Source organism: Aotus nancymaae, unplaced genomic scaffold (assembly GCF_030222135.1).
Source record: "Aotus nancymaae isolate 86718 unplaced genomic scaffold, 86718_ANA_hifiasm-v0.15.2.pri h1tg000046l, whole genome shotgun sequence".
Taxonomy (NCBI): domain Eukaryota; kingdom Metazoa; phylum Chordata; class Mammalia; order Primates; family Aotidae; genus Aotus; species Aotus nancymaae.
The window spans coordinates 20,134,493-20,147,331 of record NW_026988460.1 but is presented as its reverse complement, the minus strand read 5'-3'; the positions used below and the strand labels follow the sequence as shown (position 1 = coordinate 20,147,331).

The 12,839-nt window shown below is 45.3% G+C and overlaps 1 protein-coding gene across 4 annotated transcripts in view; it reads left to right on the top strand.

Annotated features, from left to right (window-relative positions):
• Positions 1-2,908: 2,908 nt before the first annotated feature.
• Positions 2,909-12,839, top strand: part of SRGAP3 (SLIT-ROBO Rho GTPase activating protein 3) — a 255,614-nt gene continuing 245,683 nt past the window's right edge. For 2 of the 4 annotated variants that reach the window (XM_012471183.2, XM_012471176.2), the window contains exon 1: positions 2,909-3,658. In XM_012471183.2, coding sequence (XP_012326606.2) covers positions 3,592-3,658 — 67 coding nt within the window. In that variant the 5' untranslated portion in view covers positions 2,909-3,591. The remainder of the gene's footprint in view (positions 3,659-12,839) is intronic. The other 2 variants (XM_021675291.2, XM_064361955.1) reach the window with 1 other exon arrangement.

Here is a 12,839-nt window from a genome sequence, read left to right as displayed (position 1 = left end):
AATCTGGGTATCTGTGGAGCCTAGGTCTAGCTTGGTTGGGCCCTGTATTAGCCCATTTTGCATTGCTGTAAAGGAATACCTGGGGTTGGGTAATTAAGGAGAAAAGCTTTATTTGGCTGAGTGTGGTGGCTCACGTTGCAATCGCAGCACTTTGGGAGACTGAGGTGGGAGAATTGCCTGAGACCAGGACTTTGAGACCAGCTGGCCCAACATGGTGAGACCCCATCTTGAGAAAAAAAAAAAAAGTAGAGTTTTAATTGACTCATGGTTCTGCAGCCTATATAAACAGCACCAGCATCTGCTTGGCTTCTGGTAAGGCCTCAGGAAGCTTCCAATCATAGTGGAAGGTGGAGGCATATCACATGGTGAGAGAGGGAGCAAGGAAGAGGGGAGAGGGAGCAAGGAAGAGGGACGAGGTCCCAGACTCTCCAACAACCAGATCTCTCATGAACCTATTACTGTGGAGGTGGGCACCAAGCCATTCCTGAGGGGTCCATCCCCATGACCCAAACACTGCCCACCAGATCCCACCTCCAACATTGAAGATCATATTTCAACAGCCCTAAAAAAGAAATTATGTCTGTGAGACTTCTATTCTATTCCAGGTACTTTAAATCCATGATCATGTTGGATCCTGTGCCATGAGTGGATCACTATCATATGACAGATGAGGAAACCAAATTCAAAGAAGGTATATTTCTCCATGAGCCCCACACACAGCTGGTGCACAGCAAAGCCAGAAGGTAAACCACTATCTGACTTACTCCAAAACCCAGCCTCTGCCAGGTGTCAGCTCAGAGTGCTCTGCCATCTTTGGCGTTGGTTTTGTGTGACTTTTTGTGACATTTCCGTGGCTCAGCACCCTACACATGGGTCTCCTTGTGCTATTTGTGGATTTTTAAATTTTAATAATGGTGAAAATAGCTGACATTTACTGAGTTCCTGTCACCAGTGGGCACACAAGCAGGTTGAGCCACTTGCTCAAGTTCTCACGAGCTCAAGGCTCGTGGCAGAGCCAGGAAAGAATCCAGTCTGTTGCACTCCAAGGCGTAGCTTTAACTCTCATTTTTCTTGAAAAATCTAGGCGTGTAGCAGGGATGCTAATCTCTGTGCCTATCTTTCTCAGGTAATGTGGGGCTTTTGCAGGTTTAAACTAGTTAGAAGAGGACAGCAAAGGGCCTGAAAGTGTCCAGGGGAGGCGTGAGGCAGTGGGATGATGGCAAGGGCTGTGGGCTAGTGGCATCTATTTCTGAACTCCGTGACCTCCTGCCTCCTGGCATGAGGCTATAATAAACCCCATCATTCACCAGTTGGACTTCTTCCTGTTGTTGCTCCAAGCAGGTCTTGTGCTTTGCCACCTGTGGGCCCCAGCTTACTCTGCGTGCTCCAGGAGAACATCCTGCCCCATCTCACTCCCCTTGCCATGCCTGCCTGGGAACACCCACTGTACCTGCCACCTCCTCTAGGACACCTCGATGGGCTAACCTGGATAATCTATTCATTTCTGAGTCCAAACCAAATCATTTATTATATACTCAGAAAAAGGCAAATGGAAGACTATACCTATTTTGAGAAATCTGGGAACATTTCTCTCAGGAGACATGCAGAGGCCGATACATGTTAGTGACTATCTTAGCATATGAAATTCCTTGACTCTCTAGTGCTTGATTCAATTTTTACAGAAGAAATCTTATTCTACTTTAACTCCACATGAAATGGGTTTGGTCTTCTTGTAGAATGCGAGAGACTTTGAGCAAAGTGTGTTGTAAGACAGCCTGGGTGGGAAGGCTGGTGACCTTGGGTAAGTCACTTCGCATATCTGAGTCTTTGCTCCTCTGTCTGTGAAAGATTGGTGCTTATACCTATGTTGTTTAGTTGTTGGGAGTTATAAAAGGGTAATAACAATTACTACCGTTTGTTGAGTGCTTACTATGCACCAGACACTGTGCTGAGCTTAGCTTTGCATTCTTCTTAGATCTTCTCAACAGCTCCTCTCATTCCTGATATCCCTTATCGTGCAATATTGTTTTTCCCATAGCACTTAACATTTTGTATGATATTATATAATATACTGATTATGCTTATTTTTTTTACTTCCTCTCCCAGGGCCTCTTTCCTTGTACAACTCCAGGGGGCACCATTCACAATGGATTCTACTCCAAGGGTGCTTTTACTAAGAATATTAGCATAAATGGTGGAAACTCCTGGAATTGTGTGATGTGGAGCCCTGGGAGCTTCAGAAGGTCAGGGATTTTTGTGTGTGCCAGTTCTGATCATTGCTGTATCCCTGTACCCAGAATGGTGCCAGACCTATAGTAAGCATTCAGTAAATATCTGTTGAAAGAATGAATAACAGAGCATCCAAAGAGAGCTGATTTTACTGTCTAGGAAACTGACTTATGAATTTGCCCAGAGCCCCACAAGCCAATGACCCAGCTGTTCTGCCTCCAGCCTGCCTGCTTTGCATGGCTTTGCTAAGCTGCATGCCTTTAACTCCTGGCATTGCCCCCGCCACCAAGTAACTGCTCAACAAATATTGAAGCTTTTCCCTACATGGGTCAGGCCCTCTGCTAGACTCTCCCAGCAGAGTGACAACCCATTATATAGCCATTGATTCCAGAAATTGAATTAAATTGCACAGTGCAAAAAAAAAAAGAGAGGATCTTTAGTTTTTGGAAGAAAAATCCCTAACCCAAGTGCTAATATTTAGAGTTTGCAGAAGCCTCTCAAGCCTCACCAACCCGATTATTTTTCCTGCTGCCTTCCCTTTTGTGTTTCTTCCCCTTTTTGCTTGCAGTGAGTTCTGCTCTCCTGTAGGCTACAATGTGTCAGTTGTTATAAAATCCGAGAGGCGGAGTCTAGTGACGTAGGCGGTGGGGGAGAGCTCAGCCAGCCTTGCAGGGCGAGCAGTCCAGCCCTGGGTTCACCGGAGCTTAAGCGTTGCAGCAGGAAAACTTCCATCTCGCTCTCCTGGCTTTGATCCTCACTGGACAGCAGACCAGAAGCACCGAAGGGAGGGAGGATGCGAGATGACCGGCCCTTTGGCAACCTGACCATCGACTTAGTAGAGCCTTCAAAAACGAGCCAGGGGCTGGCTGCACGACCAAGGAGGCGCCGCGCCTCTCGTGGATGTGTGTGTGTGAGTGATCCAGCGAGTGTGTGCGTGTGAGGGTGTGTGTGTATGCCTGTGTGCACATCACAATTGTGTGTGTGTCCGGGTGAGTGTGCGTGTGCACGCGTGAGTGTGTGCGTATGTTTGCATGTGTGTGTGAGTGCTCTTGGCTATTATTATTATTTTTGGAAGAAACATCTTTGAAAATCTGGGGCAGGTTACTGTGCTGCTAGGGTGATTCTTCTTTTGCAAGAGGAGCTGACCACAGCAAGCTACTAGAGCCATTTCTCAGCAAGTAAAGAGATTTTTCCTCCCAGAAGGAGAAGGATTTTTCTCCCTGCTCTGCAGCCAAGTGAAAGAGATTAGTCCCTAAACCTGTGAAATCGACCAGAGCTGTGTGATTACCAGGGCTTGAGAGAGGACTCGAAAAGAAAAGGAGAAATAAATCAGCCTGTCTGTTCCTTTGGCCACATCGGAAGATGTCATCTCAAACTAAGTTCAAGAAAGACAAAGAGATCATTGCTGAATATGAAGCCCAAATAAAAGGTGAGATGCTGGCTGGGAGAGTTTTTTTTCTCCTCCCCTTTTGTTTTTCTCTTGCTCTGGTCCCCCCCACCCCCTCAGTTTTCCTCTCTGCCATTATGAAATGTTATGCATCAATAATCTTTTTGTGAGGAGGAACAGTGGCAGCCGCACAAGTCCGGACTGGTTTCAACTGCAGATAGCGCTGGGGCTGGGAGTGTGGATTATGGAACGGGCAGCAGTCTCTGCATTGCAGGTGTGTGAGGAGGATCCTACGCCTGACTTTAGGAGTGTCGCCGATACTCCATCATCTTGGCGGTGACATGTCACTCTAAGGCCGTTTTGACAGTCACTACCTCTACCCCTTCCCCGCCACGGTAAAAGCCCTTTTATATTGGGGTATATTTCTTACCATCTGCTCTTTTTCCCTCCTCCTTTTTGGTTTGTGTTGGTGGTGGTGGTTTTGCCTCCGCCTCTTTCTCTGGGCTGGAATTCACATGCATGTGCACAGCGAGGCAGCATCCCTGGGCGGCACTTCTTTGTCGGTGTCTCTGGGCTGGCCTGGGTTGCCATGGATTAACTGTTATGGGGCATATTGATCCAGACTAATGCAGGCATTTAGGCATAAAGAGGAAGCTCGGTGAAGAAAATGTATTATCTCGCAGTGTGCAGCCCAATCACTCTGTGCCCTGGTGTTTAGGGTCATCAGCTTTCATTCAAAGCCAACACCTCAGCATGCCATTTGGGCTGGTTGGCGCTGCCTGGCTTCCGGGGTTCCAGGAGAAGCCTGCCGGGAGGGCGAGATGACCTCTGGCTGCTGGTTGCAGCTTCTGTACCACTGAGTGTATACTTCTTTGAGAAGCCGCTCCCTAAATCCATGCTGGCCAGGTGAAATAGGAAATCCTGGGAACACAATTGTATGCTAAATGCAGGCTTGCTGCGTCCTCATTCAGGCCAGACTGGGGCTTCTCCCACCCCTACCTGTTCTAGGCTCAGCTTTGGCAAGGAAAATCTAAAAGCTCCATCCACTGTGCTCCCCTTTTCTCTGAGGGTGCGCCTTGTGGGGAGCCTGGGCCCGTGCCTCTTGGTGTCCGTTTTCTTTCTGGTCATGGTTCTCCTTGCTGCGACACGGGGTGTGTTGTGGCCTCTCCTAGAAAGAGTAAAGGCAAAATATATCTTCAGTGGACATCAAGGCCTATCTTTGAGCTTATGCACAGACTGTTGAGCAAGTTGGGTGTTTGGGGCTCAAGCGACCTGAGGTTGCCACACCTGCTTCTGGGTGCTGCTGCAGCTGAAGACTCAATGACCCAGGGAGCTGGGTGGCCTCCTTAAAAGCAGCGGGAAGTCTGGGCACCACAGCTGCCATACACGCTTCTGATGCTTGGGAAACTTTGGGAGTGGAGCAGCCACTGTGGGAAGGCTCTGTTTTTTTGTTTTTGTTGTTGTTGTTTTTCCCAGTCTCACCAACAGTCTTTTTGCCTTTTAGTCCCGGTCAAACCCAGCGTGCTCATCACCTCTGGGCAGACCTGAGGGCAAGAGGAGCAGAAAACCCTGTGCTTCCCTGGTTTCCTGTCTTTGGTTTTTCAGTTCAGTGTGGAAAACAGTGACTTAGGATGTCTCAGCCTTGCTGTAAATTCAGAAATAAGCCCTTTATTGGTCAGAGATTTGAAGTCATCCAACTGCTCAACACCAAAGCCTAGTTTCAATCTTTGAATAGACTCTTTTTAGGGAGTTTATGTCTTATAAAATGTATTATTATTTTGTAAAAATTAAAGTTGCCATGAAAATGCCATGAGAGAGAAGGGGATGCTGAGTTTTGGACAGTTCAGGTTTTATAATCGTTTTCTTGGTAACAAATGAGCTTATCTCATTTTGGAAGGATTGCTACTACTAGGCCAGTGAACTTTTCTTCAGGGCCAGTTAGGCATTAATTGCCCTGGCTGATCCTTTTGCTTTTGGCCTTTCATCTTTTATTTTAACAACTAATCAGCAAGTACCATGCGTTTCATCAGAAATGCACCAATTACCATGTATTTCATTAGGAAATGTGTCCAGATGATCTTGTCTCCTCCAAACACTGAATTTCTCTGGATTCTGGTTAAAGGAGTTACATCTTATTCCTTTAGAATTGACATCCACAAGATTCAGGTCAGGCTATGGCTGTACCTGAAACCCTCTGGAATCTTTTCTTTTAAAATTGTGTGTGTTAATCACCATCATTATTCTTGGTGTGTGTCTATACACACACCAAGTGTATAGACACCAAGTGAGCCCTGCAGTTTCTATGGCTCATTCCCAGACATCATGACTCTTGGCCCACACAATGTACAGTAGGGTTAGTGTGAGCTCAATTTCAGAGATGAGGAAACTGAGGCCCAGTTAATGTTAAATGACTTGCCCAAGGTCACGAGGCCGATTTTCTCCCAGGCTTGTGTTCCCTGATACATTGTTTGCCCAAAGCTTCCCCTTGAAGGATTGATGTCAGCAGCAGATGGCAGTTTTGTGGGGGGACTGGCAGCCTCTTGATGGAGTTCCATTGTTTACCTTCTTACTTTCATCCCGTTGCCTTTGTTGCATGCCTCTGAAGAACATTTGACCAGTCACCAGAAACAGTGCCCGAGGCCAATTACCTTTCTCCCTGGGAATCATCTGGTCAGTTGGATGCAAACGGTCCACCTAGTCAGACAGATTTTTTGCTTTGTGAATTTTGTGAAGGGAACTTTTGATTTTTAAAAACAGTGCTGAGTTCTTTGTTGACTTATTCCCTTTTATCTCTTTTTCAAGAATTTACAGACCTAACAAAAAGGAATGTTTTAGAACAGTATTTTTTCTATCGTAAAATAGAAAGAAAGATTCATGCCTCTTCTTACCTCATCAGATACTTGAAGCCCTTTGATTATGAAGCAGTAGTAAACCATATGCTTGCATGTTTCTAGTGATGGGGAACTCACCACCTCCCAAGCCCACATAGTCTATCATCTTTAGACAGCTCTGGCTCTTGTAAGCATTTTTTCTTTTTTCTTTTGAGACAAAGTCTTGCTCTGTCGCCCAGGCTGCAGTGCAGTGACATGATCTGGACTCACTGCAACCTCCGCCTCTCGGGTTCAAGCGATTCTCTAGCCTCAGCCTCCAGAGTAGCTGCGATTACAGGTGTGCATCACCACACCCAGCCAATCTTTGAGTTTTTAGTAGAGATGGGGTTTCACCATGTTGACCAGGCTGGTCTCAAACTCCTGGCTTCAAGTGATCTACCCGCCTTGGCCTCCCAAACTGCTGGGATCACAGGTGTGAACCACTGCACCTGACCCTTGTAAGCATTTTTTTTAATGTTGCATTGACTATGTCTCTCATTTACTTATTGTTCTATAGTTCCTTCCCCTTTGGACTTCGTAGAGCAAGACAGATGCGTCTTCCCTGGGACTGCCCATGGGATGTGTGGAGCCTGGGATTATAGCCCCTGACAATGATTATCCTCATATAATAAGATGGTTCACTACCACTTACCATCTCCACTCTCCTTTGGCTCTACTGCATCCTGGGTTGCAAACCTCAATGTCATTGAGTGCTTGGCAGATAGAATAAATGGATGAAGCTGGCCACATGAAAGATTTGTGACAGCTGGCCCACCACCTCAGTGCAGGTGGTAGAAGAGGGGGTGGTGATGATTATGATGGACCTCAGAGTACATGTCCTGTCTAAATGGGCAGTCACTACTTAGGTTCAACCAGTTATTGCTATTTAGGTTTAGGAATCTAGGCCCAGTCAGATTTTTCAATTTTTCAACAGATGCAAGAAATCTGGATGAAAGCTTTATGTTTTCAAAGAGGTTTTGCCAAAAGGGCCTCCAAAAGATTATACTTCAGTATCCTATATCAAGAGCAGCACTGAGTTCTAAATATGATTCTCCAGATGTGACCAAAGACAGAAGACAACTATCACCTCCATTCTGCTGTCTTATATTAATACTTCTATTAATATAGCCCAAGGGTTGAATTAGCCTTTTGTGCTGCTTGCTCCCTCAGTGTACCATGTATATTATGTCTGCTGTGCTTCTCCATACACTAGCCTGGGAGCCTTGTCAGAGAGAAGAAAATGAAATGAATTTAACATGACTTGTTCTTGGTGACCCCATGCTGGTGCTAAATGGATATTACTTCCTGTCCTCGGTGCTCATAAGTGTCCTTAACAAATATGTTCAAGAACCTTGCTTGGGAGTGACATCACATTATCTAGTCTGGAACTGGCAAACTATAACTTTTTTCCCCTTTTGAAAATTAGAACATTTGCCTGCCTCCAGCTCTTTGGCGCCTGTCCTATTCTCTGCGATTCTCTCAAAGATCACTGATAATGTTTGGTGATCTTATTTGCAGGCTTTCTCAGTATCCCAGGGCTTCTAATTCATCTTGCTGCCAGACATGATGATCAGTTCTGCATTTATTTAGAGTTTCCATTTCCATTTCAACCTGATAGAAAAATTGAAATAGAAATGCGATGATTGACTTTGGTGCTTTATTTTTTTATTACATATGCATCCATCTTCTTAGTAGCAAAAGTGTAGAGTTTTGAGGAAGAAGGGCAGGTATGGAGGATGACCACAGAGGTACATGTGTTTACTCATTAATTTCTGCATTAATTCAACAAAAGTTGATTATGTACATTGTACCTAGTCTTGTGCTGAATGGCGTGAGAGACACAAAGTGTATGATACATTCTTTGCTTTTTAAGAGTTTTCTTGGACTATGGTGATAAAAATGAGAGAAAGAAGTAAAAAAATCAAAACACAAAAAACTTCAAACTGAGTGCCAGAATGAGCTGAATCTTAGAGTATATATTGTACAGTGATTAGAAGACCACCTTAGGAATGCTCACTGATTTCAACAAGATTAAATGAAGAAAGCAGGCTGGGTTGGGTGGGGAAACAGTGGGGAGTAGTGGGGACTGTGGCCAAGTAGGGAGTTCATCTAGAGATGGCAGTTGCTGCTCTGGCCTGCCCTTCCTAGGCAGGAATGTAAGCACAGAATGGTCAGTTCCTTCAGCATTTCAAGGGAATCTGGATTTTTAAACAAAATCCTTGATTTTTAAATGGTGGCTTAAAAATTTAAAAACACTTCCTGAACAAACATACCAGTAGAATCATTTTAGCCTGTTAGGCCACAGTTTGTAAAATATGGTCTACAAGTTGAAGTCCGCACAAATCCTTGGTGATGCGGCGTCAGCCAATTTTCCTATTTCATTTTCAGTAATTTTTCTCTGTGATTGGCTTGTGCTCTTATAACCACAAAAGACCAGTCCCTTTTCTCTTTCTTTCTTTCTTTTTTTTTTTTTTTTGAGACAGAGTCTTGCTCTGTCACCCAGGCTGGAGTGCAGTGGCATGATCTTGGCTCACTGTAACCTCTGCCTCCTGGGTTCAAGCGATTCTTGTACGTCAGCCTCCTGAGTAGCTGGGATTATAGGCGTGTGTCACTATGCTTGGCTGATTTTTGTATTTTCAGTAGAGATGGGGTTTCACCATGTTGGCTAGGCTGGTCTTGAACTCCTGACCTCAAGTGATCCACCTGCCTTGGCCTCTCAAAATGCTGGGATTACAGGCGTGAGCCACCACGCCTGGCGACCAGTCCCTTCTCTCTGAATCCTCCATACCCTTCCCCTCATCCAGATCTTTCCCATTTGTGCCTTTATTCTGCTTAACCCCTGCCTCCCACTCTTACTTTTCTTGAACATTCTGATCATCCTTCAATGCCTACTCAAATGATGTCTTCTTCATGATACCTTCCTAACTCTCCTAGGCAGAATTAGTGGTCCCCTCATATCTGCCTCTCTATTCCAAACCTAATAATCCTTAATTGAAATTTTATGTTTAGGTCTTTGGCCATGAAGTCTTGGGGCAGAGAGGCTTATGGTCATCTTTGTTTCCCCAATGTGCTTGGCATGTGGTTAGTTGAAGAAGTGGCTGATAAGTTACTAAAATAAGTTTAGGCTGGGCTCGGTCGTTCATGCCTGTAATCCCAGCACTTTGGGAGGCCAAGATGGGTGGACCACTTAAGCCTAGGAGTTTGAGACTAGCCTGGGCAACATGGCAAAACCCTGTCTCTACAAAAAATACAAAAATTAGCCAGGTGTGGTGATGCACACCTGTAATTCCAGCTACTTAAGAGGTTGAGGTGGGAGAATTGCTTGAGCCCAGGAGTTCAAGGCTGCAGTCAGCCACAGTCATAGCACTGTACTCCAGCTTGGGTGACAGTGAGGCTGTCTCAAAGAAAGAAAAAGGTTTAATCTTATAACTTATAGCTGAGGTTTTTTGTTTGTTTGTTTCGATCTTTTTTAGATGGAGTCTTGCTCTGTCGTCCAGGATGGAGTGTCTCGCTCTGTCACCCAGGCTGGAGTACAGTGGCATGATCTCAGCTCACTGCAACCTCTGCCTTCTGGGTTCAAGCAATTCTCCCACCTCAGCCTCCTGAGTAGCTGGGACTACAGGCATGCACCACCATACCCAGCTAATTTTTGTATTTTCAGTAGAGAAGTAGTTGCCCAGGTTGGTCTCAAACTCCTGACCTCAGGTGATCCACTCACCTTGGCATCTCAAAGTGCTGGGATTACAGGCATGCTGCTGCGCCCGGCCTCAGCTTTTTTCTTTGAAATTTGTCTTAGTTGGCTTGGGCTGCTATAACAAAACACCATAGCTTAGGTGGCTTTTGTTTACTTCTCACAATTCTCGAGGCTGGGAAGTCCAAGATCAAGGTGTTGGCAAGTTCAGTTCCTGGTGAGGGCCTGCTTCCTGGCTTGTAGACAGCTGCCTTTTAGCCATATGCTTATCTAGCCTTTTCTTAGTACATGCTTATGGAGAGAGAGAGAAATCTCTCCCTTTCTCTCCTTCCTCCTCCTCTTCTTCTTTTTTTTTTTGAATTAGGGTCTCACTCTGTCACCCAGGCTAGAGTGCATGGCGTGATCTCAGCTCACTCTAACCTCCACCCCGTGGGCTCAAGTGATCCTTCCACCTCCGCCACCCAGCTGGGACCAGAGGCCACCATGCCCAGCTCTTTTTTGGTATTTTTTTTGTAGGGATGGGGTCTCACTATGCTGCCCAGGCTGGTCTCAAACTCCTGAGCTCAAGCGATCCACCTGCCTTGGACTCCCAAAGTGCAGCATTACAGGAGTGAGCCACTGTGCCTGGTCGGCTCTCTTCCTCTTCTTATAAGGGTGCTAATACTGTCACGAGGGACCCACCTTCATGATCTCATCTAACCTTAATCCCTTCCCCAAGGCCCTGCCTGTAAATACCATCACATTGGGGGTTAGGGCTTCAACATATGCATTTTTGGGGAACATAAACATTCAACTCAATAGCTTCCACACTTCTTATTCTATTGAAAGTAGAGGTTTCACTGGGAGAAGAAATATTCTTAATGGTTTGTTTGATTTCCTTGCATTTCCTTGGTAGAGATGATGTTTTTAGTGGAGATTTGGTGTAGGCTGTTATATTGACAGCCATCTCAGTGGGGTGTGGTCTAGGGAGCACTTCCTTCGAGGCCCCTCCCAGTCTGGGGAAATTAATGGATCTGAGTTCACATTGGCCATTTCTGGGGTTTTTACTACTTGAGTTTATACATTGGGGATGACCTTTCCTTTCCAGAAACTCCTATTATTCATTCATTCAGTGACTGTTAAAGCCATGCTTCAGGCTATATAGCTTTATTTAGCAGTGGGAGGTAATTCATTTTTTTTTTTTTTAGCTTCTATGTCTCACTCATATATGGAGTATCTTATTTTGTGATCCCCGTAACTCTGTGAGTAGTCATTATTGTTTTCATTTTATAGATTAAAGGCTGAAGTTCAGAGAAATAAAATAGATTGCACTGGATTGCACAGTCAACAGTGGCAGAGCTAGGTTTAAACCAGCGTCTTCCTCACTTCCCAGGGTGCAGGAAAGCAACATGCAGGCCAAGGCAACAAGGGTCTGCAACCCAGGGATTCCTTCAGTGGGAGAAGTCTGGGGTGGGTCTTAACATTTGACTTCCTTCCCTTCCTGACACTTCCATCTTCCTGCTAATCCAGCCTCTCCTAGTTTGCACTTGATGCCACTGAGGTGTGGCAGATCCCTTCAGTCCCACCCTGGGAAGTCATCTTTGGGAAAATGTATACTGCAACCCCCACCCCCTGCACGGCTGGGATGCAGGCTGCCAGCTCTACCTCTCGCTAGCCAGCCCACTCCCCCACCAACCTGGAAATAGGAACCAAAAATTGTAGGTGTCTTCTAGTCCAACTCCATCTGTTTTTCATATTTGGAAATTGATGCTTGGAGAGGGACTCTGGCTTTCAGATTACTTTTAGACTGTTTCTCCACAAGGGTGGAAGGTTTATCTGCTTGGTTCATTGCTGTAGCGTAGCGCCCATCATGTAGTTGGTGATTAGTACATTTTACTAAGTTCAATTGTTCTGGTGTGTGGTGGTTGCCTGGGGAGGAAGAGCTGAATAGTACCTTGGAAAGAAAGATGAGGCAAGGGTGTCTAGCAAGGTAAGGATTGGTGAGGTCAGGAGGGGATGAGTTCAGGTTGCCTTCTGAAATTGAGTCCTAATAGCTGTGAAGGAAAGGACTTTTGAATCTTTTCCAAGTGAAATCAGGCCCAAGACAGCTTCCTGGGCCCTGTATTAGGCTGGAAGTTCTCAAGCTCATCACCTTTAAAAATTCAAAGCTCTTTCAGATTACTTTTACATTGTCTCTCCATGACCTTTTAAAGGTGCTGAGCTTGAGAACTTCTGGCCTAATACAGGGCCTGGGAAGCTGTCTTGAGTTTGATTTCCCTTGGAAAAGATTAATTCCTGATAGATTGTTGATGTTCATAAAATATCTTGGGTGGCCAGCAATGGCACTTCGGCTCTATTCTCTTAGTTTGTTGAATCATGATGCTAGTTTATGTTTGGGATAATGTTCCCTAAGAGTATTCCATGAAATTGGATGTAAAGAGGTGTTGGGTGAAAAGAAAGTAGTTGTGTGCTCAAATAGATTTTGGAAGTTCTAGAATAAATGGAGTGAAATAGGCCTGGTTCCCCCAGGACTTCTGGGAATCTTGCCTGTGTGAAGTGTGAATCGCTGAGTAGGGGCCATGGGGTTTCCTCAAACTTATTTGATTGTGTAGATCTTTTTCATGGACTAGCTCCCAAGACTGTTTTCTGAGTTACATTTTATAATATGTCAGGCTGCACAGTT